The sequence below is a fragment of the Zingiber officinale genome, chromosome 7A (assembly GCF_018446385.1).
Source record: "Zingiber officinale cultivar Zhangliang chromosome 7A, Zo_v1.1, whole genome shotgun sequence".
NCBI classification, from domain to species: Eukaryota; Viridiplantae; Streptophyta; class Magnoliopsida; order Zingiberales; family Zingiberaceae; genus Zingiber; species Zingiber officinale.
Genome location: NC_055998.1, coordinates 140,035,174 through 140,058,439, shown reverse-complemented (window position 1 = coordinate 140,058,439; position 23,266 = coordinate 140,035,174). Strand labels below are relative to the sequence as shown.

The 23,266-nt window shown below is 33.9% G+C and overlaps 1 protein-coding gene across 13 annotated transcripts; it reads left to right on the top strand.

Moving 5' to 3' along the window:
- On the top strand, positions 1-22,857 carry LOC122002883 (protein ENHANCED DOWNY MILDEW 2-like). 13 transcript variants are annotated; one of them, XM_042558259.1, is made up of 19 exons: positions 16-113; positions 524-568; positions 665-954; positions 1,043-1,139; positions 3,852-3,899; positions 4,003-4,181; positions 6,874-6,973; positions 7,066-7,164; positions 9,052-9,299; positions 9,386-9,469; positions 9,560-9,976; positions 10,234-10,387; positions 10,480-10,581; positions 12,318-12,410; positions 18,165-18,206; positions 19,225-19,335; positions 20,764-20,835; positions 22,211-22,340; positions 22,444-22,857. In XM_042558259.1, exons 2-19 carry the CDS (start codon positions 536-538, stop codon positions 22,668-22,670), a joined length of 2,526 nt encoding a protein of 841 aa, XP_042414193.1. In that variant the 5' UTR covers positions 16-113; positions 524-535; the 3' UTR covers positions 22,671-22,857. The 13 variants fall into 13 exon arrangements, 11 of the variants coding, with proteins under 11 accessions (XP_042414190.1, XP_042414191.1, XP_042414188.1 ...); XM_042558258.1 differs by having other exon boundaries at positions 49-113; positions 515-568; XM_042558256.1 differs by having other exon boundaries at positions 1-113; positions 524-954.
- The last annotated feature ends 409 nt before the right edge of the window (positions 22,858-23,266 follow it).

Here is a 23,266-nt window from a genome sequence, read left to right as displayed (position 1 = left end):
GTTTTATCGTCTACTGTATAAAAGGAATGAATTTGCTCGTCGCCGATTTCTGGAGCAGTTCGCGCCTCGCCGAGGTTTCCCGCTGATTGCTGCGTCGCCTAATCTGCTTCCTCGTAGGGTTTTCTCCGTTTTTACTCTTGGTTGTGCTTTTTTTGCTTCTCACATCTCATTTTCCTATCTCATTCGTAGTTGGATGTTTATCGCTGGATGTTTATCGCATGCTCGAGTCGTTTCCTCTTGCCGGTTTTAGGGTTCAGTCATTTTATTCTGTGATTCTTAGAACAAAGGATTGTTGGTCCGGGAATTTATAAGATGCCTGACATATTCATTGTACTTGCTCTTTTCTTGTAAATTAAAGAAGAGATTTTGGAACAGGTTCTCAGTTTGCTAGGGCACACTTGGGAAAGTGAAAATATCGAGTTTTTTTCCTTGTTCAATTGATTTTTATTCACACGTTTAGACCTGTATTTTATTTATTTTTTGGTTGATTTTTTTTTTTTCATGATGTTCCAAGGGGTTACAGTTGCTGTGGATAATGTTGTCTCTTGAAGACTCCGATGATGAGGAGGTTGCCCCGCAATCCGTTGCAAATTACTATTTTGTAGATGACGATGAGTCACCTATTTCGTTCTCAGTTTTACCTCTCCATTTCGATGACGGGCAGAAGCAGGATGTTGCGGACAATGCCGTTTTCTTGCATGGAACAACTGATGGTGGCTTTCAGAAAGTCTACAAACGAGTTATTGGCTGGAAGCTGGTATTTGAAGATGTGGAACCCAAGATTATGGCCCTTTCCAAAGACAAAAAGTGGATAAGTCTTGTGAAACCTAGAAACAGTTATTATGAGGACACCATTAGGACAATAATGATCACTGTGCATTTGCTTCATTTTCTGAGGAAAAAACCACAAGCTACAAAAAGGAGCCTTCGGAAACATTTACGCACTGTTTTCAGGTAGGTTATTTTTTTCTAAATTCAATTAAATGTTGTTAACTGTGTTGTTTTTTTCCCTCATTTTTCCTGAGATTTTTGTTTTATGCAGCACATTTGATGTTAGACCTTCTCACAATGATGTCAGGGAACATGTTTTTCTAATGAAACTATTTAGTGCGAGGGATGAAACTTTAGCACATTCAGAGGTACAAATTATATATTAGTCTTTTATCTATGTATTGGTTTTGTAATGAGAGCATCCACTGTCTGTCTCTGATGGTAGTACCTTTTTATGGTAGAAGATAATGATTAACATAGGTGGATGGCAAGGATTGGGTAATCATAGATCCATTGACAGAGCATATTCAATGTCAGCTAATAAATTCTATAGTTAAAAAAGTTGAATTGAGTAGAATGAAAGGTGTAAAAGGTAGAGAGAGACAAAATAAACTTTAGTAAAGGTAATAAAAAATGACGTATATGATCTGGATATTATCAGTGATATAACAAATCTTAATTGACAGAAAGAATTCACATATTTATCCCCAAATAATTAGGACAAACATATATTCATATCAGTGATAATCCTAGCATCTCATGTTAAGTTATTTATGTGGGTTAATTTTTTGAGCAATAAGATCCAATTAAGAGGTACACGGAAATTTAGAACACTTTTGGTTTCGTATCTTCATTTAACTATGTGATATTGTGATGGCATGTTCTCCTATTTGGTTAATGTTTGAAAGAAGACGGTGCAAAGATATTTTTATTGAAGAACATGTTGTTAGACATAACTATTAGTCCATTTGGTATCTTATTCCTTGGTAATATTCCATTTGGCATTAGAGTTTTTAATTGGGTTACAACTACCAGATTTTATCTGTCATCATAGTAGGTCCATCCCAACTATTCGGGGTTGGCTATATCAATCTTATCACTCCATTGAGCTCTAGGAATACTATTCAATTAAATTATCTTTTATTATGCCATCTCGAGTTTTCATTAATCTCCCTTTATCAATTATACCTCTCTATCAATCACACCTTTCATTCTAATCAATTCAACTTGTCCGATTATAAAATCTATTGATCGCCTCTAAATATGTCAATATCTCGGCACGGATCGAGATTTTAAACCTTGGTTCTTACCTTCCAATACGTTTGGTTAAGACAACAAAGATTTGAACATACAAAAGCCAGATTACTAGAGTAGTTGTATCTTGGGCATTCTTTCAGTAATAATTGTGGTGTTCTTGATGATTTTTCTTATATGTCTACTTCAGTTTTGTGTTTGTTATGACTTTAAGGAGTTTAACCTCAACACTGGAGGGTTTTATAGCTAGTTTGGATTCAGGTTGGAGAATATATCTGAAATTCGAACCTAGGGAAGTCAAGGAGGCAGTTGGACTTAGGTAGAATGGAGTGTTATTTGGTGTAGGTGATGGTTGTTGACTTGAATTTGCTCATAGCTAGTTTTAGCTAGCACATAAGTTGATTAAGTCTTGTTGCTTTGGTCAACTTGGATGTTTTGGAAATACAATTGATGTAGGTTTATGAGCTACTAATGATCAAGCAAGTGATGGGTTTGTTCAATGGATTTAGTAGCCAAATTCATTTAAGTAGGTTGTTGTTGTCTAATGCCTATATAAGACGTGTAATATTGTCTCTAAGATGTGATGCCCAGTGTGAATTAATTCTTCTTGAGTTCTTCCCTCAGGGCTCTTCTCCTCCACTCTTTATTCTCCCTCCTCTCCTCTCTCTTTCTGCATTCTCTCTACTTGTCTTGAATCACCGCTTTTTCGCTTTCTCTACTCTCCATTCGCAACTTCTGATCTTCTACTTTGTTCTCTTACAATTCTAACCTCAATATGCTTTCTATTGAATGTGCATGATTTAACAACAACAAATTCATTGTCACTAGAGAAGATTGGTAAAATGTTCAAACCACCATTATTTGTTCCATGAGCATAATCCATCATTCATTTAAAAGATGATCACCTAATAACTTTGTAAACCTAAAACAATTTTCATTAAGAGAACTAAATTTAAAGGCAACATTCAAAGCCTTTTATTCACTCATAATTTAAAAACTTTTAATTGTAATTAAAAAGATGAGTGTTAAAAAATCCATTTATGATTTAACGTGAAGCAAACCTCTGGATAGCATTTTAGAAAAACCCATTGGTGACACCTCAGATGAATCCTTTAATAATGAAACCTTAGATGGTCACTTAGATGATGATATTTTAGAAAAACCCTTTAATGCAAGCTTTGAAAATCCTCCAAATCCTCCTGCTGACTTGATCATTTTAGAAAATAATCAACTAGATTCTAACTATAATTTAGATTCACAAAGCATAACTTAGTCATGTTACCCAAAGAGGCCAAAACGACACATGGGTGTTTCATCAATTTCTTTCAATGTTTTGTGTGATTTGAGAGATTAATTTTGGTGCATCAATTTACTATGTGAGTGTGTTCATGCTACATCATTTGCACTTGCTATCAATGCGTATTTTTGGAAGAGTTTTTTCCCCTCAAATCATTTAGTTTACACAAATATTTTTGGTTAAATAGTATCTTATTGTTTTGGGAAATTTTCATTTTATCCCCTTAAGTTTACCCTCTTTCAAAACATCTGCTGGAATATCAATATCATTAAAATATCCTGAAGTTTTCAAACTATTGTCATTCGTCCTCAACCAACGTTGTTAATTCATCTAATGGAATAGTGATGTAACAGATATGTTGCGTAGGTCATGTCACTTTTTATGTGTTTGAAATGGCAAGAGTTTTAAATCTCAGGTGTTTTGGTGATTGTAAAACTCAGAGGGTCATTTTGAAAAAGAGTATAAACTACAAGGGTTAATGAGATTTTTGTTATTATTTAGAGTTCTCTTGATGCTCATATTTGAACAGTTGTTTCAAGGGTTCATCATGGACAAGCCGAGGAAAAGGTTTAGTGAGGTTGGTGCTGATCATGGTTATATTTGGATAAACTATTTCCCTTTGTATTAGTTTTAGAGTGATCTCAAATCACATTAATTCATTGGCAAAATGAAACTTTCAGGATGATCAAGATGCTTCTGATGTGAAGCAATCGTTTATTGTTGATGATGATGAGGATGAAGGCCCAAGAGAGGTGGATGAAGGTCCAAGAGATGATGCTGTGAATGAAGAACAAGATGATAACTCTGATTTATGTGATTCAGTCTGCGCAATTTGTGACGATGGTGGTAACATTTTGTGGTATTCAGCTTTGTTCCCTTTTTCTTTAAAAAAATTATTAATGCTCATTTAAATGTTGTCATGATAACAAAGAAATAAAATATTTCAAAATGTCTAAATAATTTGTCACTTTTCTATGATTCAGCTCCCTTGATTCCTATTGCAAGTTGCTCATTATATCATATGAAATTAATCCTCTCCATTTTTAGTTTTAATGTAATATTCTTACTCCATTGTTTTTTATTGCAATTGTTCTATATCAAGAACAGTTTTTTTTTAATTTAATAAATACAGATCTTGAAACATAGTCACGTGACTTATTGAATTGTTTGGAGTTTGAAATCTTCTACTGTATACTAAGTATTTTGTCTCTTGTGCTGTCATATCAATCTTTATCTTATCATGCTCAACATTCCTTAACATGCTACAACAAAGGACAAGATGAATGAGATAATGATGTTATTTTTAGTTTATACAGGATAGTAAACTGTATCATTTTAGATGGAACACAACATCTGAACTTAAGTATATATTTGTCATCTCCTTCCTTCTTTAATCTCCCTGTTACTATACATAGGACCATATGCAAGATATATTGTTTCAATCAAAGATAGAAATTGCGGCACAGTTTGAAAAGTTGAAGCTTCTTGGATGAGATGGTTCTTGTTAAGGTTTTGAGATGAAAAAAAAGAGAGGTGATCCAATTGTTTGATTCCACACAAAATAGGTTGAGCAAATTGAGAGGAGGGATGGTAGGAGACAAAGTACATCACGTTATCAAGAAGCTTATACATGGCAGTCCTTGTTCTATTAGAAAGTTCTATATGAGTGTTTTTCCCTCCATATATGCTGTTACTCTTCTTGATTGAAATTTCAAGCCAAGAGTGCTAGCTTGGTCTAGTGGGAGATAGCTAGAAGAATGCTTAATGCTGATCATTTTTATGAAAACAAAACTGAAGCTTTTTTGCATTGATAGAGTGACACATAATTATCATTTTTTACTTGATAGAAAAATTCTACTAGATGGTGAATTGATTTTAAGTGAGAGATCCTGACATCGGTGTTTGAACTTGTTATCCAATCTTTAGTTCTGCTCACAATATGGCACCAAGGCATAATTCATATTGCATGCTTTGTGGGTGCATGTTGTGATAGGGTGTTGATTACCCTAAGTTAGGACCGCTAAAGAGGGAGGGAGTGAATAGTGCACCTGCAAAGCAAAATTATTTTTTCTTGCTGTGTTTTAAACAAGGACAAACACACATTTGTTAAAACATAAGCAAATATAAGAGCATACACGCATACCAAGAGACACAATGATTTATGTGGTGCAGAACTCTTGCTAGTCCACAGCCTACTAGCTTTCTCTTCTTCGGTAAAATGTCAGAATGGAGAAACCTCTTATTACAACAGGTGAAATAATACAAGAAACTAAAGACACTAAAAGCTTAAGAAAGAGGAATGCAATTTTTGTATTCTGTGTGATCGTGCTATGCCTCGTGCCTTTTGATCTTACCTATAAGCTCTCTTTATGAGGTGCTTTGTTATTCACTGCAGTTGATGCGGTGTAGTTCTGGTTGACCAAAACCCTTTCTGATCAACCGCATGGGTTTGATTTGTTCTGTTAGCGTCATCCACTAAAGTGTCTCGTCTATCGATAGTTGTTATTGTGGTAGCTTCTAGTCGACTATACACCCTTTCTGGTTGATCGAACATTCGGTTAATCTAGATCTCTAACTGCATCGCCCGTGTTTGATCTGGATCACACGACTGATTGAATTGACACCTTTTCAGTTGAATGGAAGCTTTCTCCGATCAATTGATCACCTTGCTTGGATCTACTAACTGAGTCATCTTGGATCTGAAAAACATTATTAGTCGATTAAAGTTCCGATGGATTGCATAACCTTTGACTCAAGTCTACTAAGGCCGAGTCCGCCTAAATTGAGTTCTACATTGCCCAATTACAGGTTGACTCAACTCATCTCTCAACAGCTTACCTATGCAACCTTCCACCTTCCACATTCCACCTAGCTTCTCGTCCCTCGGATGCACCTTCAACTCACTTGTCTTGCTTTCTTTTCACTCCACCGTTGTACTCTTTCACTAAGCCTCGCATCTCTTGGATGCACCGAGCCCTCCAGCGTACTTTCTGTGCTTCCTTCTAACTCTATTGTTGTACTCTTCCGTTAAGCCTCTCGTCGCTCAGATGCACCAAGCTCCTCGTTTCCCTTTTGGTGTCATCCTTCTCGTATGCTTGCGTCTTTTGCTCTAGGTACATCCATCTCTGATTTTCCTCATCCTCTGGTCCCTTAGATGTCCTATACCATCTTTTTTTTTTTGTACTTCAACAGACTTATGAGTTATTGAGTGATCCTGTGTGTATTCCCAAGTCCCAATACAATAAACACACATTAGATAAAAATGCATGACCTAACTTAAATCCTTTATCTAAACATCAAAATCGCGGTCAAATAACTTGGGGTTCCAATCATCTCCCCTTCAACCATCGGGGTCCTAACATGCTTATCATTTTTTCTTGTAAGCAATTGCTCTATGAGTCACACATGCAAAATAGCATAGTATACCAATTATCAGTTTTGGGTAGATTTAATTAAAGATTGGTCCGGCATGATGCATTCCTATGTTTTAAATTTCTAGATTTCTCTATCTTATTTCGTCTTTGGAGAGCATGATTTAAACTATAATGCAGTTGTGATGGACCTTGTTTGCGTTCCTTTCATGCCTACAAGTCAGCTGGAAAAGATTCATTGTGTAGATCTCTCGGCTTCGCAACGGCAGCAGATGTTGAGGTACTGTTAAGGGACTTTTCAGGAATTCTGTTAATGGACTGCTCTCTTCTTCCTATGGTTTTCTTATAATTTTATTGTAAAATTTTACACAGTTGATTCAGAACTTCTTATGCAACAACTGCATATATAAGCAGCATCAATGCTTTTGCTGTGGCAAACTAGGCTCATCTGACAAGACAAATGGTGCCGAGGTAATATGGTATCTTATAAAAGATTTGTTTTTTTTCCATTATACTTCTATGTTTGAACAATTTTGGTTCCAGTCTGATACTGCTATTCCCTATAAGTTGAATGAGATGTTGATCTGTATATTGGGATCTCGTTGTTGCCATTTCTTTGTTCCATACCTATTATGCAGCTTCCAATTGCATGCAAACAAGGTGTTTCAATTTTTATGAGGTCTAAAACAGCAGAGCTTGTTTAATTTATGACACGAGATTTGAGCAATAGCTATCCTTTTACTAGCTAACTAGTTTGGATTTTATGACACATTAAGCTTAGTATGCTTTGAACATCTAATTGATGTGAGAAGTTAGTGAAATGCAAAGATCCCAATTCCCAAGTGTGAGTAACTTGCAGGATATTTTTTCCTTTTCCACATAATGTCTATGGAATTTAATTATTTCTAAATGCCCCCACCAATTTATGAATGCTAAATCTTTTACTCATTAAATCTTGCTAGTTCTTTTTTGGTGGGTTGGGGGAACTTAATTTGAAAAAATTGTGTGATTACATGGAATGCCAATACACTACAATTGGTGCACAGTTTACCACCCAAAAACGTCTATTTCATTATATATATTTATGTATAATCTAGTTGATATGTTTAAACTAAGCTGATGTTTATAGATAAAAATGTTCGTCCATTGTTAATCAACTCAATTATCACAGATGTAGCTAGACTCTCTTCCCTATATAGTTTGGATTCCATGGATTCATACCATAAGATCCTGCAATTTAATTTCACTATTATTACTCACAAATAAAGTGAAAAATTGGACACTTGTTTCTCAAATTTGAAATAAATCTTCAGCGACCATCTAACTCCAAAATATGTTTAAACATGTGAATATTAGAACGGAAAAAACTTTATTCTCATAAGTGAAGCAGCATACAAGTTCATGACAAAGGCTTAAGCAAAACATCACCTTAGGTTCTAAATCATCAATCTATTCTATCATCATCAAACATCATATTTCCAAGTTCCAAAATATACTAGATATCATACAAATTTCTGTATAACAATTAATAATAAGCTTCAAATAGGTCGTTTGTTATAACTCTTTAATTCAGCATTCAGCATTTGCGTTGATAATATCATATTTTCTCTTCTTATTCTAAATCAGTGTCATGAAATTTATTAAGTTAACAATCTTCGTCATCCTCAAGGTCGTTTCCACCGCCACTTGATTGCTCTTGGTTTCTGTCTTCTATCTCCTTATGTTGAGTAGGATATGCTATGTCTCAAACAAAATACTCTGCCACTACCTGTAGGTGTAATGCATAATGCTTTTAGGCTATAATATTAAATATTTGACTTGAATCCACATTACTTATTCAATTTAACTTCTAGGGAACACCTCTAATTCTGTATGGATCATCCTATTTTCACTGAGTCTACTTGGTATTTACCAATTCATTTCAACTTCTGATCTGGTTATCTTCTTGTGACTTTGTTTGGTCTTCTTCATATCTATTCTGTCCCTTCTGTCTAGTGTTTATCAAGAGAGTTCCAAATGCTGGCATGAATAGGTAGCTGTAAGTGCATTATTTATTATGTTTCTCTGGATATTGCCAATTTCACATTCTATTATATTGCTACTTGTCTCAAATGCATGGCTTTTGTATATCACTTACTAATAATAATTCATTCAAAGGGCAGCCCAGTGCACAAAGCTCCCGCCATGTGGGGTCCCGGGGAAGGATCTACTGTATGCAGACTTACCTTGCTTTTTGCAAGAGGCTGTTTCCGGATTTGAACCCGTGACCTTTTGATCACAAAGCAATAATTTTACCATTGGCTCCCCTTCTACTAATAATAATTCATTCTTTTCTTTTTTTTTGATTTGCTTGTCTAGGTATATGCTTGTGTTTCTGCAACATGCGGTCACTTTTACCACCCAAAGTGTGTTGCAGAATGGGTTTTTCCTCATAGTGAAAGTGAAGCCTCTGAGTTTCGAACAAAAATAATAGCTGGGGAGTCCTTTACATGCCCTGTTCACAAGTGTGTTGTTTGCAAACAAGGAGAAAACAAGGAGGTTAAAGATTTGCGATTTGCAATGTGCAGAAGATGTCCGAAATCTTATCACAGAAAGTGCTTGCCAAGGTAACTCTGTGTTTTATGCTATAAGGATGAATCATGAAGGAGCTAAGAGAATGCATTTTATTTTCTTTACTAATTGAAAATTGCAGGGAGATAGCATTCAAAAACAATGAAGGTATCGAACAAAGGGCTTGGGATGATCTTCATCCTAATCGAATCTTGATATTTTGCCTGTATGTCTGTTTTTGTGTTTTTTTCCTGGTTCAAGAATTTTTTGTAAGTTCTGTTATTTTACTGTTCTTTTCCCTTTTTTTCCTCTCCAGAAAACACCACATCAAGGAAGGACTGGGAACTCCAATTAGAAATCATATTATATTTCCTCAAAATCCAGAGACTGAAAAACGTTTAGATTTGCCAAAAAGAAAAGTTAAAGCATCGGCAGAAAAGAAAAGTATCATTTCTAGTGAGTTGACAAAAAACCAGGTAACTTTAAAGCCAGTCAAAGTGGCTAGTTCAGAGGGAAATCGCTCCAAGGAAAAAGTTGCAAGGATAGTTGTTTCTCAGAAGAAAGAGCAGGAATCAATTGCCAGTCCCCGGCATGAACGGGGCAAATATGAGAAAATTATTGCAGGCTGTAAGATTCCTGTAGAAGAGTCAAAGCGCATAGCACCGGCCCCTTCTTCCATAGTTGCAAAAAGACCAAGTTCATTCCCTAGTATAGATAATGAAGCAAAAGCACGGTAAGCCTTTGTTTTCCTTTTGGCCAAAGAATTGTTTCAAAACTCTTCATAATGTCATGATGCTATTTCAAGTGAGTTTTTTTTATACAGCTAATTCTGGTGGTGAAGGAATTCCCTTTGCCTGAGTCATTTTTTTTTCATATAATAAATTACAAAGTATCTATCTACTTCATTCCACATAACATAAATCGAAATGTAGCTTTAATTATTGTCAACCTAGTGGCTGATATTTTTCTAATATGAATACCATTGTGAAGGGCTTCAGAGATATTCAAACAGGTTTCAGCTTCTTTAAGCTTGGAAGATATAATTAGAAAATATCCAAGGCCATCTACTCATTCATATGGCAGTGGTACAAGACACAATATTGATAAGAGCATTACACTAGGCAAGGTTGAGGGTTCTGTTGAGGTACATAATTGACCATAAAAATATCTGAGTCAAATTAATTCTTTTACCATTTTTTATTTTTCAAATTAATGTGGTTAGTATTCTGTTTGTAGCCTATTCGAACAGTATTACAAAAGTTGGAGAAAGGAGGTTCTGTGGAGGATGCTAAAGCTATATGTGAACCTGAGATACTAAGGCAGATGATCAAATGGAGGGTATTTACATCAACTTAACATTATATGCTTTGTATTCAGTATTTTCAATGTTATATAGATCGCAATCAATTGATTGATACCGCACAAAAGATCTATAATTTCATCTTGAAGCCTGTATTTGTCCAAACTATTTGAGGTATGCTATATGTATGATGGATTTTATCCCTCCCTTGAGCTTGATACGTTGCTACTAGAAATATTCAATTTAATTAAATTATTTTTATTATGTTAGGGTGATTTTTCTTTGGTATTCTTCTACTTCTTAGCTCTTCCTTCCTTTTGGATTGATTCAACTCATTTAACTAAAGATATTGTGGGTCATTTTTGAATATGCCCCTATATCATCTCAAATAAATTTCTCTTGTTTTTTCATTTGTCAAAGATACTTCTCATTATTCTCCAATAATTGTTGTTAATGGCGTTATATTTCCTTTTTCAACAACCTCACAACAGCCATAATAAGCAATTTCATTTCTTCATTAAAATTTCAAATGTAGTTTCTGTAACTCAAGAGTCTAATACATAAACTATTGTAGGTTGCATGACAACTTCATAAAATTTTCCTTTTAGCTTAAGGGGTACACAACCATCCAAGAATGAAGATTCCAAAAGCCTCTATATTTTTAACTATTCACTCTTTGTCCCTATTAACGATGCCTTTATCGAATAATGAATGTAAGATATCTAAAATTGTCGCCTTGAAAATTTTCATTTGCATTCATCTCATCTTTGTTTTTTTTTTCTCAAACATACATTTCATATATCCAATGTTCATTTTACTTGGTACTTAATGCATTTAATTTTGATTAGTGCTAATGTAAAAAGTACTTGATAGTTAAAACATTTATCCTTTTTTGCTACTCTCTCTCTCTCTCTCTCTCTTGTTTTTTTTATGACATTATGATCATTAATTTTGTCCCCTCGGATGGGTCTAGTGGCTAGCGCATGAGGTGTTGCCACAATGAGGTCTGGGGTTCGAATATCGGCAAAACCGAGGTAAATAGCTCCCTTATGTGCTAGTCACTATTCCAAAGGCTAGTAGCCGCCCGTGATTTACCTCCTCCATGTTGGCCCTAGGACGGGTTGGCGGGGGCGCTGGGGGCGAGCGTATTCGCCTTTTGCCACAATTATTATCATTAATTTTATTTTATCATTATATCATTCCATCTCCTTTCACTTTCCTGTACCCTTTCTCAGGTTAGAACTGTTTTCTCTAGAGAAATCTTAGCCAATTTGTTTGGCCCTTGCAGCTTCATTGGATTCCAATTAATTCCTCTGGACGTGAGTTGATTTTGGCAGTTTCCTAGGATTCTTGTGTACCACATAACAGTGTCCTAAGTTGCCTGATTCTCAACCAAAATAGGATCCTTCTTTTCTGATTTCTATCCATCTTAGCTGATCCTTATTGGGATTGTTTGATTATGACAATCTTGGATCTTTTGGATTTTCCCCATTAAGAATGCTTTCTCTTGCATTTTTTTACTGTAATTAATTTTGTTCACGAATGTTTATGTACTCTGGCATTGCCATACGTCAATATTTGTGACAAACTTTATCTATCCTGGGTGGGTCTGATTCTATTGTATCTGTTATGGAAGGCATTGTTACTCTTTTATCATCAAATAAGTTGGTTGCAGTGGCAATGATTCTATAGGAGCATTATTTAAGCTTCAGCTGCAGAGATTGAGAGCCTGATTTAATAAAGATGATCTTGACGTTTGGTCTCTTTCTTTCAGGAAAGGCTTAGAGTTTATCTTGCACCTTTTCTCCATGGAATGCGCTATACATCTTTTGGCCGTCATTTCACAAATGTAGACAAGCTTAAACAGGTAAGTAATTTACAATAGTTGTGCTTTGCTGTAGTTAATTGCATCTGATACATGATACAATAGCTTCTTTGCATTACTCTTATCTTCATATCTACATCTATTTTAAATGCTTATTTTTACTACATGATTTGGAACTATCACAAATGTCCCAAGTTGGGATAAAGGAGGAGGGATACGTGAGATTATCAGCCAACGTTAAACTATGTCAATGTTCAATAAATGAATTCATTAAACTTTTGTGTTAATGCTAAATTGTTCCATGGAAGGAATGCATTGCAGGTCTAATTAACATCTCGGCAATGACTGCTACATCTCTAAAACTCAGTTGTGACTGCTACATCTCCAAAACTCAGCTATAGTGGTAAATATGTAAGAGTTCGCATTGCAAGATCTGACAGTAAGGACCACTACATCTCTATGAGAACTTGGTGTAGTGTTAAATAGGTCTGAGTTCTCACACCATAATTTGGATAAGAACAAATATAATACGAAAACTAATAGTCTAAGATTTGTAACATGGAATATAGGAACTCTCATTAGTAAAGCAATGGAGGTAATAGATATGATCATTAGGAGAAAAATTAGTATTTTGTGTGTACAAGAGACAAAATGGATTGGCGAGAAAACAAAAATAATAGAGAACTCGAGTTTTATGTTATGGTACATTGAAAAGAGTAAAACAAAAAATAAAGTGAGTATTTTTGTAAATAGTTTATTAAAGGATGAAGAGTAGTTAGAAAGGGAGATAGAATTATAGTTCTCAAGATAGTAGTGGCGAAAGAAACTATAAACGTAATTAACATATATGCAACTCAAGTAGGATTAGATGAAGCTACCAAATCAAGGTTTTGAGAGTTGGGACGATCTAGATGAAGTATTAGAAAACATTCCGCCAAATGAAATGATTTTAATAGGAGATGATCTAAATAAATAAGCATGTTGGAGTAAAAAATAAAGAATATGAGAGGGTGCATGAGGTTATGGGTTTGGAACGAGAAATTAAGGTAAAAATATATTGGATTTTACGATGGTATATGACCTTATACTAGATAATACATTTTTTAAGAAAAGAAAAGAACATTTGGTTACTTTCAAAAGTGGGAATAATGGGGTTGGAACGAGAAATGAAGGAAAAATTATATTGGATTTTACGATGGTATATGACCTTATACTAGATAATACATTTTTTTAAGAAAAGAGAACACTTGGTTACTTTCTAAAATGGAAATAATAAATTGTAAATTGACTTATGGTTAGGAAGAGGGATTGAAAGATTTGTGAAGATTACAAAGTCATCTTTGGAAAAAATTTAACTATCCAACATAGGTTAGTAGAGTTGGATATATGCCTCAATTATAGTATCAATAGAAGGAATATGCATGACTCCTATAATTAAGTGGTGGAAGTTAAAAGATGGAAAGCAAAACATATCTAAGGAGAGGGTAGGAGTATTAAGCATTTGGTGAAATATGCGGTGATTTTAATATGACATAGGATAAGATGGTATCAAAGTTGAAAGTAGTAGTCAAGAGTGTATTTGGTGAGTCAAATAGGCATGCACCACTAATTAAGGAATCTTAGTGGTGGAATGAGAAAGTAAAAAAAAAAAGGAAGGAAAAACAAATAACCTATAAGAAATTATATATTTGTAAGAATGAGGAAAATTTTAAAAAATGTACCGAGGCTAAGAAAGCAATGAGGCTAAAAAATAGTGAATGAAGTAAAAAATGAAATTTTTGAATGGTTATATCAAAAATTGAATACAAAAGAATGGGAAAGAGACATTTATTGAATACAAGAGATTTTATCTAAATAAGATGTATTAAAAATAAATGCAATAGGGTATAAATGGAGAAATAAAAGAGCAGTGGAAGTGATATTTTTATTAACTTTTTAATGAAGGTTTAGGTGACCAAATTAAGTTAGGTAATTTAAGCAGGTTAAATGAGTATAGAAATTTAAATTTTTATTGTAGAATTCAAATTTCATAAGTAGAACAAGTTTTAAATGGGATGCAAAATGGAAAAGTAGTTGGACCAGATGATGTTCTGTAGATGTATAGAAGTGTCTAGGTAAACAAGGTGTTGAATAATTTACAAAATTATTTAACATAATATTGAAAATGAAAAAAATGTTTGATCAATGAAGGATAAGTACTCTAGTTATTTTATATAAGAATAAATGAGATGTATAAAATTATACAAATTATAGGAGTATTAAACTAATGAGTCATACCATGAAATTTTAGGAAAAAAAAAAGGAAAAAGATTAAGGAGATTACGGTAACTAAAAATCAATTTGAGTTTATGCCTCGAAGGTCGAGAATAGAAGTTATATATTTTCCCAAGCAACTAATTGAAAAGTATCAAGAGCAAAAGTAAGATTGACGCATAGTATTTATTGACTTAAAAAAAGCTTATGATAGAGTCCAAAGAGAAATTATACGGAGAATTCTAGAAAAGAGAGGTATTAGCAGTATATGTTAAACTAATTAAGGATATGTATGAGGATCTAACGACTAGAGTAAAGACTTCAAACGGATTAACTGAAGCATTTTCAATAAATATAGGGTTACATCAATGATCAACTTCCTTGTATTTTTACACTAATCCTTGACGAACTCACATGACACATTCAAAACATAGTACCGTGGTGCATGTTGTTTGTAGATGATTTTGTTTTGGTAGATGAGACATGGGAAGGTAGGGGTGTTAATTTAGGTGGGTTGGGTGGGTTCGGGTTGAGTTGACGATCAATTACCAAAAAAATCTCAATCCAAATTTGAACTCAACCCGAAAATCCTAAACCCGAACTTGGATAACTCGAATAACTCGCCCTACTCGAAAAAATCTTTATATTATTTTCTTATAATTCTTCACTTTTATCTCAATATTTTATCATTGTTATACTACATTTTGTTATTTATGTACATAAAACATCGTAATTTTTATAATAAAATTTGATTTAAACAAAAAAAATCTTAAATCCTAAATTTAGGTCAACCGAGGTCAACTCAAACTTGACCTGAAACTAAATCAACCCTAAAACTCCTAACCCAAACTCAACCTGAATCCGAAAATCCCCAACCCAAAAGCCCCAACTCAAACCTGATTTTTTTCGAGTCGACTCGGGTAGGGTTTACTTGTAGGATTCATTTTTGACACTCGTATAAAGGAGTAGATGCTAAACTAGAATTTTGGCGGAAAACACTAGAAGTGAAAGATTTTAGGCTAAGTAGAAGATAGACAGAATATATGAAATTTAAGTTTAGCTATATTAGACGAAGGGGAGCCTTGACGCAACGGTAAAGTTGTTGCCATGTGATCAAAAGGTCACGGGCTCGAATCCTGGAAACAGCCTCTTGCAAAAAGCAGGGTAAGGCTGCGTACAATGGATCCTTCCCCGAGACCCCGCATGGCGGGAGTTTCGTGCACCGGGCTGCCCTTTTTAAGTTTAGCTATATTTGACGCAATTGTTAAGATAGGAGATAACAAGCCTAGAATTGAGAACTTTCAGTATTTAAGATCATTTTTGCAAAATAATGGAGGGTTTGATAGAGATGTCTTCCATAGAATACAAGCAGGATGGTAACAATAAAGGAGAGTGTCGAGTGTTTTATGTCATTATAAGGTACCTCTAAAACTTAAATAGAAGTTCTACAAAACGACGTTTAGACTTACTATGTTATATGACACTGAATAATAGACTATGACTCGAACACATAAGTAGAAGCTAAAAGTTGCAGTGATAAGGATGTTAAGGTGGATGTGTCGACATACAAGGATGGACAAAATAAGAAATGAGAGGATTTGAGAAAAGGTTGGAGTTGTATCTATTGAGGAAAAACTCCGAGAGATATGTTTAAGATGGTACAGATATGTACTTAAATGATCAATAAATGCTTTGATTAGGCGATGTAAAACTATGACAAATACGCATATCAAATGATGAAGAGGAAGATAAAAAAGATTTGGTTAGCAAAAATAAAATAAGATAAAATTTATTTAAGTATAGATAATGATATACTAGGGGATAGTAGTCAAATAACGTAGAAGGATCCATATAACCAACTCCACCTAGTGGGATAAAGCTTAGTTGTTGTATTTTTACTGCATGATTTTTACTGCATGGATACCATTTCTTGTCAAGCTCTATCAAAAGGAATAAAGCTAGATTTTTTTCGGTCAAATAATGTATATCTTCATAAAACTAGATTGTTTATGAATATATAAATGTTAACAAAATTTTAAGAAATACGTGAATCAATAAAAATAGATTATTTTTTTCTTGTTTCTAGGAAACACTATTAACCTTTGCGTAAGAATATCTTTTTCCTTTCCTAGACCCTGTATTAGCAGGAGCTTCGTGCATCGTCTTTTTTTCTCTTAAGGAGTCAAAATAAGACTAATAATTTTTTTTTTTTTGTAAACTTTTTTATTTTCATGATGCAAGGAAAAAACTAATTTTTAGTGAATCAAATAGATCTTAAAGGTTGCGTAGTATCATTGAACAACAACAACAACAAATCTTAAATAGTATAATTGAACAATAATAACAGTCAAAGCCTTTATCGCACTAATTGGAATTAGCTATATGGATTCTCCTACGCCATTAGTCTTAATCCCCTAATATATCCTGATCTATATTTAAATAAATTTTATTTTATTTTATTATTACTAACTAAGTTTCTTTGGTCTCCCTCTTCCTCTATTAATGTGAGTATTTATGATGGTCTTATATCGTCTAACTAGGATATTTATTGGATGCCTAAATACATGTATATATATCTAAAACTTGTCTCTTCTTGAAGTTTTCCCTTATTCGACATTAGCCCGACTTTTTAATGTTCTCGTTTATTATCTCCATCTTTATATGTCCACACATTCAATTTAACATCCTCTTCTTTGCAATTCTAATCTTTTGCTCGTAGCATCATAAAGTGATATTTTATTCTTCTACATTTAGATGAATATATTATATTGTATTCCTTCATCTACCTATTAATTGGCATGTTTGGTTTGATTATGAATTTCTATCTAATTGACATATGTAAATATTAAGTTAAATGACTACATCAATTGATGAGATGGTGTTATTGGATTTTTTTTTGTCTCCCACTATTAAATTACCGCAAAGGAGCATAAAAGTATGTGTGTGTATATATTTCATAATACAGATTTTATTTTAACATATTAATTCTAACATCATAGTGGGAATACAAAATTTTTGTTTTGCCTTGAGTAGTTGACTCAGCTAATGGGATTAGGCTTGTTGTTGTTGTTGTTGTATACATTGCATTTTGTATGTGTGCGATCAAATCATGTATTTTGTTAATATGTTTTATTATGTATAATTTTTATAGGAACTTATAATTTTTACACTATATAACTAGTTATTATTCTGAGATTATCACCTCCTTGGAGAAAATCACATTTCCTTTTTCTTTGAGCAAGTTATTACAAGAAAAATATTATCTGGTCAATATTCTATTGTAAATTTAGTACAGCTAATACCTGAGATTATTAATGCTAACTAATAACATTGGAGTTAATCCTTATGGGTTTGTGTACGTGTGCAGTTTTAGTGACTCAGATCAATAATTAACTTCCTACCTTTGTAACGCAAAATATCTACATCTCTGATTTTTTTATATGCCATTAAGTGTATAATTACTGAGTTTCCTTCCTATGTTATTTACTTCATTATGTCAATGGTACTTTCTTTTGTCCTCATAAACTTGCTCTTTCCATGTAGATTGTAGATAAAATGCAGTGGTATGTTCAGGATGGTGATACGGTAAGTTTCTTGTTGGTCGCTGTAGCTATGAAGACAGTATTTTATTAATTCTTAGTTTACCTTTATTTCATTCAGAAAGATGTAATCAATCTTGAAGTTAGCTTATGGATTTGAGCAAGATTTTATATGCTGGTGGCTTAAATTTTGCTCTAGAATTGTCAATGTAGTGACACGTTGTATAGATTGTTATTACATGCTCATAGAAGGAGAGATCCACCACCTTTAAATGATTACATTTGGATAATTTTACTTCTCTACTTTAATATGACTATACTTTTGATGCGGGTTCCCTTCATGGGGAAAGTTATCATGCCGTTGTTGCAACTTGATATAAGAACTGTTTTGAATAGAACCTATACATAGAGGAAACAAGTAATTAAGTAATGAGTAAAATAGTTCAGCAAGTTATGATAAACTAGTCTAGCACTCCTCGAGTTGGAGATAGATATTGATTGTGCTCACTCTGATTATATAGATTAGTTAAATGAAAACTTTTTAAATGCATGAAATTATCATCATATGCTTCTTCGGTAGAGTGGGCTGTAAAATCTTCTTAGAAAGAAATACCTTGCGAATATAGTGACAACCTGGCTACATCAACAAGGCTGTCATGGACCCCCAATTCTAGCATGGCCTGTGGCATGTCTCCCCTCCTTGACAACTTTCCCTTGAGCTAGGCTCTTATTCTGTAGGCTTTATGGAGACCTAATTTTTAAGGATATAGTGATAATAATTTTAAAAATAAAACTGAATCTGACTCTAATATGTACACCTTTGTTTGTATGACTCCATCTGTTGAAGTTTCTGCTATGTATAAATTATATTGTTTGCACCTTTAGTTTAATTTGTTTTATGAGAAGATGATCTTCCCTGTAATCCTTGTCCTTCTAGCCACAGCTACAAAATTGTGAAGACTAATATGGATTGCATTCTGATGGCTTAATTTATTATTGCAGCATAGAATGATAGATCCCCTCCTAAAACAAGTCACCTCTTGAATGTGTATGTTTATCTCCAGATGGTTGATTTCTGCTGTGGTGCTAATGATTTCAGCATTTTAATGAAAGAAAAGCTTGATTCTGCTGGAAAGAAATGCAATTTCAAGAACTATGATATCATACAACCGAAGGTAAGAAGTGAAAAATAAAAATGTCTTCTTCAGTTTTCTTTTTTGATCTTTGTAATATGTACCTGTTCTGATACTGATCCTACCCATGTTTATCAATAATTGTAGGCATGGCATTTCATGTTTGATTCGCCAAATCTCAAAGATTTTCAGAGACTTATTTGAGAAACCTCTGCTTTCATAAACTATAGTAGTTATGGGTCCTAAATATATCTTTGCTTGGCTACGTGTGCTGGGCCAATTTTACTCTTAAGTGATTTTGTTCTCTTTTTGTTAAATGTTGTATATCCTGCATTTTCATTTTTTAGTTAAATAACATTCATCAATTTTAATGTTTGTTTCATGCAGCAAGTTATTTGTAAGCTGGGCAAAAGGTAATGTAGCTTGAGAAATTGTTTTGGCATAGGTCTAGTTAGCACTACACACAACTAGACTAGGTTTAAAGTCAGGTTTTATTGTGCAATCCCAAGATGGAGAAATCCATGGAATGCATCTTACAAAAATAGATAGATTTTCTTATTTGCCTACCCTTGCATGTGCACATGCTGTGTGTTGGTAATTGCCTTTTGTAGTGCTGATGGAGAAATAATTTTCTTTTTAGGATATAACAGGCGTACCATTCTAATGTGACAGCTTATATGTCACATTAGAAATATAGAAGTCTCTCAGTAGCTTACTATAATCTATCAGAATAAGAAAGTGAAATTTAACCTTCAGACTTACTATGCATAATAATAAAGAAACTATGTTAGACCCAACCAGCCAACCAGTTGGGTCTGTTAACATCAGAACTTACTGAATTGTGATGAACTAGAAAGAATGTATGGTTCATTGAGAATCATTATTCTGTTCTTCAGAATTTATGGTTCATTGAGCTATGTTGATCAATTTGAACTTCTTTGCACCTATAATATGTTCTGAGGCGGAAAAGATAATGAGAAAATAAGGACAGGGAGGATGCAGTGATTGATAGAAAATTTTCATAATCTAATTGATCACAATTAGGATTCTTTTACCTTGTGCAAAATTCCAGCATACATTGGTTTCTAGTTTGGAGTAACATTTAGAATTGTGCTGCTGCCCATTCTAAACCTTGGTGACCTCAAAGTTGTTCCGGCATTTGTTTGATTTGCTTGCACCGAGTCATGGAAAAAAGCTCTTTGCTTGGAGAGAGGAGAATGTTTTTGCAATTTGACGAAACTAGTTTAGATTGAATGCAATTTAAAAATGCCCTGTTTGGATTAATTTGGTTAGGAATGGCTACAGAAACACTTTTCAAGTCAATATTACAAAAGTAGATTCTTCTCTTTCATTTTCTTTATGTAGTGGAATCGTTTGCCTACTTGAATATCTATTCGTATAAATATGGATGTACGACACTGCTATGTTTAGTTTCTTGTACGACTTACCAATGATGTTTGTTTTTCACAGAATGATTTCAATTTTGAAAGAAGAGACTGGATGACTGTGAAACCACATGAATTGCCAACTGGATCAAAATTGGTAAGATATTTCACAAGTTTAGAAGAATATAATTATGTTTTTGTAATTAAAAGAAAACTATTACACCACGTATAGGATTTGACCAAATACCCAAAAAATAAATACATCATTTGGGAACTAGCACTCTCTCAAGTTGGAGTATCGTTATTATCTATGTCCAACTTGTTAAAAACTAATGGAAAAATAAACTGACATAACAATGGAATATTACTGTAATGGTCTAGGGTTTTCATGATGCAATGATCTAGATCTTCAAAAGAGTTGATTGCCAGACATGATGAAAAATCTTCTTGAATTTATATCTTCTTCCTTTATTTGCTCAAATTAAGGATACCCTAGGATTCTGAAGTTTTTATAGACAAAGTGATAAATCATGAAGGGTTGCAAGAAAAATACTTATCTTTGTGATGGAGTTAATATTGTTGGAAAAATATTCCTCAAGAGAATGAGGATGATGCTAGAAGAGAGACATTGACAATAAGAGATATTACTAATAAAGGTATTTTAGATAAAAATTACATTGGAGTTTCAACATTTACTCTAAGTAGGGGTGGGTAAAAAATTAGACATATCCAGCCTGTATTGAATTAAAAAAAGAACCAAACCAAACCAAAACTTGAGGTTTTCTTGGGTTTTAATGGTGTTTTGTTTGGATTTTGAAGACGCGAAATATATTCTGGCTTTGGGTTAGGTCTTTCAGTTTTTATATAAAACTAGAAGAAACTGACTCGAGCCAGTTAGTTATTTATGCAATTATACATATGAATATATAATTATATATTATATAGTTTCTCATTGTTGAAGGAAAAGGGGAGTGAGAAAGAGTGACTATTGGGAAAAAAGTGGAGAAGGGAGAAGTCTGGATTTTGAAGAGGGGAAGGGAGGCTATGTCGTCATATCAGACTCACCTGTCTCCCTCTTAAAGCATTGAGAAGATTTTCCTAAACCTAGAAGAGTCTACTTATTCTCATACTAAGTGAGAGGGATAAGATACTGGTTTTGTTATAATAAGAGAATTATCAAGTAATAATGTTATAATACCCAAAGTAAATACTCCTAATTAAAAACACATCATATGTCTGTCGAGTATAGCAACATACTTCAAATTTCAGCAAAAGCTGTATTACTTTCCATTTGTTAAGTTCCTTATAGTTCCGAAGGAGACTGAAAGGTACATTTGTTAATGGGCAAAAATCAGAAGGGAACCCCTTATTTTCGTTATTGTTAAAAGGATGCCACATATTGAAAATATATCAGAAGGGCACCCCATCCCTTTTTTCATCCAAAATATCCATGTTCCAACACTGTTTTAGCGGTGTTGGTTAAAACTGCTACGAGCAATTTTGGTCAAACTGTTATACACTGTTTTACGTAGGTCAAACTGTTATACACTGTTTTACGTAGAAATACACCAAGTCATCTTCCGTTAGAACCATCATCTGTAGCTCCACAGGAAAGAGACTCACATTTTACTTCTGGAGTAGAGTTTTCTGTTAAAGCGGGAGGTAATGACATTTCCGAAAATCTTGTGAATGACAACATTAATGATATTGCTAGGAAGTACACATTCTCATCTATACACTCCCCCTTCCTATGGCCAATTCACAGGTGGCCCTGCGTCGTCAGTGATGGATCGGTATGCTCCACATCTTGATATGACAAAGTATGCAAGGCCCATTAGTCAGGTCCCGTTCGGCCAGTTTCCTGGGAGAAGTGATCCATATGACTACAACATCCATGGAGCAAGGAGGGACCAAGCTAAATTCCCTCGATTTCCATCTGGACCACATTCATCTTCCTCCAGTCGAGGCAATTCTTGTGGTTGGATAGACTAATCACAGAAGTTTTGACAGATGCTGTTCGTTGTACAGTGGCCGACAAAAAAGAGACAGTTATCCATTTTTGTCTGCAAGATCCACTCACTTTCTTGCTCTTAAAAATATGTCAGATGAGCTGTAGTTGTGATTAACACTTCTTACGACGTCCGGAATTCATATTAGCATTCACATGGTGGTTTGCACACTTGTCATGGTTCTTAACACGTAGCTTAAGCCGGTTAGAACGCTTAGACACAAACATTGTTGTGATACTCTTTTCACGAAAACGAAACCTTGACCTTGCTCATTTCAGGTTGTTAAATAGGTACAATTTGGTGAGTCACAGGAGTGCATTTGATGTTTGAATCGATTCCCTTCGTATATATTTTTTGAGGTAATATAAAGTGTCTAAGTTTTGTTCGACTAATTATCGAAGCACGCGGTTTGGTTTTGTTTTTTTTTTGTTTTTTGTTTTTTTTTGAGTAAAAGATGATATCGTATTATAGTTCATCATAGACACTCTAATATTACTAGTCTCATGATAAAATATTGGTAGATAAATTAATGTGGGACAAAATGACTTTCCGTACGATGAACTAAGTAAGGTCGTACCT